Raw genomic sequence first — 3,404 nt, forward strand, 5'->3', positions numbered from 1 at the left:
TACCTCATTCTAACGTTGCTTGCCGTATGCTTGTTCTTTGTTGCTGACCGAAAAAGTAGTGATGCTAAGGTCAACAAGATGATTAGGCTTTTTTTATTTAGAAGGAGGTCAGCTATAACAGCTTAGATTTTTCTCTCTGCATGAGATTCCTTATGGAAAAATCCATGCCCATATTTTCCAACATTTAGGTTTATTTATTATCTAGAAAAAGCTTGATGGCTATGGAAAACAACACACAGGTGACGGCGTTTGAATTTACTGGACTAACCAATGATGAAGAACTCATCCCGTTCCTCTTAACTTTTTTCTTGATGGTGTATCTTGTGACCGTACTCGGAAACATTGGCTTAATTTTTCTTGTCCTTGTTGCCTCCAACCTTCACACTCCAATGTATTACTTCTTGAGTTGCCTCTCAGCAGTTGACCTCTTCTACTCTACATCTATCACTCCTAAAATGTTGTCTGACCTTCAGTCCATCAGGAAGACCATCTCATTTAATGGTTGTGCCATCCAATTTTTTTTTTTTGCTGGCCTAGCAGTAACCGAGATTCTTCTACTCTCCAGTATGTCGTATGACCGTTATGCTGCTATCTGCCACCCTCTTCATTATGTTTCCATCATGACCAAAAGCAAATGTTTGTCTTTCGTCGGTGTCTCCTTCTTCATGGGCTTCCTCCAGTCAGTTGTGCAGACCAGCTGCTTGTTCAGTCTCCAGTACTGTGGTTCGAATCTTATAGACCATTTCTACTGTGACGTCCCTCCCATACTCCTGTTGTCTTGCTCCAAAACATTTCATTGCAACATGTTAACCATTCTATTTGTTGGTTGTTATTGTTTTTTTTCACTGTCAGCAATCCTGGTCTCATACACGCTTATCTTTAACACCATATGTCGCATAACATCTTCTGAAGGACGAAAGAAAGCTTTTAGTACTTGTTCTTCCCATCTCGTGTGTGCCAGCATCTTCTATGTTTCAGTTTTCTTTACTTATTTGCGCTCACCTTCCACTGCCATAGAAAAACAAGACAAAGTGGCCTCTGTCTTCTATTCAGTTATGACCCCAATGTTGAACCCTCTTATCTACAGCTTGAGGAACCAAGAGGTGAAAAAGGCCATCATGCAAGCAATACATAAAGTTCACATGTAATTAGAATTTTATAAATGCTAGGGTTTAAATACATGATTTTAATTCATATGACATGAGAAAAGGTTGGAACCCATGGTTGGAACCCCACTGCAGTCTGCGTCCCCTGTGGAGATTCACACTATGAGCCCCGCGGTAACCAATGTCACCACGATAGAAAGGAATCCAACATTTTAAAGTTGCCACTGAAACAGGAGGTTTGGTGAAATCTTTTATTAGGGACAACTGTTCAACTGACAAATGACCATTTTTGGAGAAGATTTTCCCTCACTTTTTCTTTTCTCGGAAACAGAGAGTAAAGAAATCTCCCCAACAAGACAGCTAGAAACAAAAAAATAAATAAAATAAATAAACAAGCTTGGTATTTTAAATAAACATTTTCTTTCATATTTAATAACAAATTCCAGTCAAAAATATAAGCTGCAAAAAGGTAACAAAGAATAAGATTGCCATTACTTAACCACTTTAAGACCGGAAGGATTTGCCCCCTTAATGACCAGGCCATATTTTGCAATTCGGCACTGCGTTATTTTAACAAACAATTGCGCGGTTGTGCGATGCTGTACCTAAATACAATGTATGCCTTTTTCCCCACAAACAGAGCTTTCTTTTGGTGGTAATTGATCACCGCTGCTATTTTTATTTTTTGCACTATAAACAAAAAAAGAGCGACAATTTTGAAAAAAAAAAAAAAAAAAAATATTTTTTACATTCTGCTATATGACATTCCCAAAAAAAATTAAAAAAATCTAAATTTTTCAACATTTTAGGCCAATTTGTTTTCTGTTTATGTAATAAATGAAAACCTGCGCTAATAGTGAAAAATTAATTATTAAAATCTGTATTACAACAATTTGTTAAGTGCCGCTGCTGTGCATCTAAGTAAATCTTAGAAAAATAGGTATAATAAATTTAAAACAGCGCTAGCATTTCATGTGAAAATTAACCACATAACGTCTGCAGTAGCAGCAACGTGGCTCGTTATCGTCTAGCGACGTAGTACTACGTCGCTAGATTCCTCCCCCTGTAGGCGGCGCTCGCGCTCCGCCGGAGGCGCGCTCCCGCCGTTTTCAGTCACAGCGGGAGTCGGGCCAGGGGAGGAGCAGCGGCAATCGCCGCTGCTCTTCCCCGATCGTCGGGGAATCTAGTTTGGAGATCTGCCCGCCTGTGTAAACAGACCGGGCGGATCTCCTAAGTGACAGGGAGTGACAGATCGCAGTGTTCAGCATAGCTGAACATCCGATCTGTCCCTGACTCACTCAGTCACCTCCCCCCACACACGTTAGTAAGCACCAGGCATACATTAACCCCTCCCTCTCCAATAAAATTAACCCCTTCCCTGCCAGTGTCATTTTTACAGTAACAGTGCATATGTATAGCACTGATTACTGCAGTAATGTCACTGGTACCCCCAAAAGTGTCGAAAATGTCAGTCAAGGGTCCGATCTGTCCGCCGCAATGCTGCAGTCCCGCAAAAAAATTCGCAGATCGTCGCCATTACTCGTTAAAAAAAAACACCAAAAATGACAAAAATCTTTCCCTTAGTTAGTAAACGCAATAACTTTTGCGCAAACCAATCAAAATACGCTTATTGTGATTTTTATTACCAAACATAGGTAGCAGAAAACAAATTGGCCAAAAATTTAAAAAAATTTTGATTTTTACATTTTTTTGGGGGGAATTTCATATAAAAAAATGTTAAAAATATTGTTATTTTTTCAAAATAAACGCTCTTTTTTTGTTTATAGCGCAAAAAGTAAAAATCGCACAGGTGATCAAATACCACCAAAAGAAAGCTCTGTTTGTGGGAAAAAAAGGACGTAAATTTTGTTTGGGTACAGCGTCGCACGACCAGGTAATTGTCCGTTAAATTTGCACAGCGCCGAATCGCAAAAAGTGGCCCAGACATAAGACAGCAAAATACTCTAGTGGTAAAGTGGTTAATAAATAATAATAAGTGCAAAAAATTGTAAAAATGGACAAATATATAATGCAAAGGTGATAAAACAGTCCTTAAAAGTGATATATCCAATAAGGTGCTCAGGTGCAGAAACGATCATCCAAACGGTGCTCAAGTGTGTGGCCAGACCCTCTAGGTTCCCTACTCGCCACAAGAATGAGTCTCAAGCGTTTGTAACATCCTTTGGACTTTTGCACTCTGGTTGGGGATGATCCAAGATCAGGGATGCCTTGTATGGGATCGCTCCAAAGAAGACCTCCGTTAATCCCAGATATAAAACAAAAAGGACCGAAATAGTG

At 39.5% G+C, this 3,404-nt stretch overlaps 1 protein-coding gene across 1 annotated transcript; it reads left to right on the forward strand.

Moving 5' to 3' along the window:
• Nucleotides 1–215: 215 nt before the first annotated feature.
• On the forward strand, nucleotides 216–1,148 carry LOC309553013 (olfactory receptor 5B21-like; the record flags this gene model as incomplete). Its single annotated transcript, XM_082253915.1, has 1 exon — nucleotides 216–1,148. One exon carries the CDS (start codon nucleotides 216–218, stop codon nucleotides 1,146–1,148), a length of 933 nt encoding a protein of 310 aa, XP_082110041.1.
• Between the last annotated feature and the right edge of the window lie 2,256 nt (nucleotides 1,149–3,404).

Source organism: Pelophylax lessonae (genome assembly GCF_965119305.1).
Source record: "Pelophylax lessonae genome assembly, chromosome: 4".
NCBI classification, from domain to species: domain Eukaryota; kingdom Metazoa; phylum Chordata; class Amphibia; order Anura; family Ranidae; genus Pelophylax; species Pelophylax lessonae.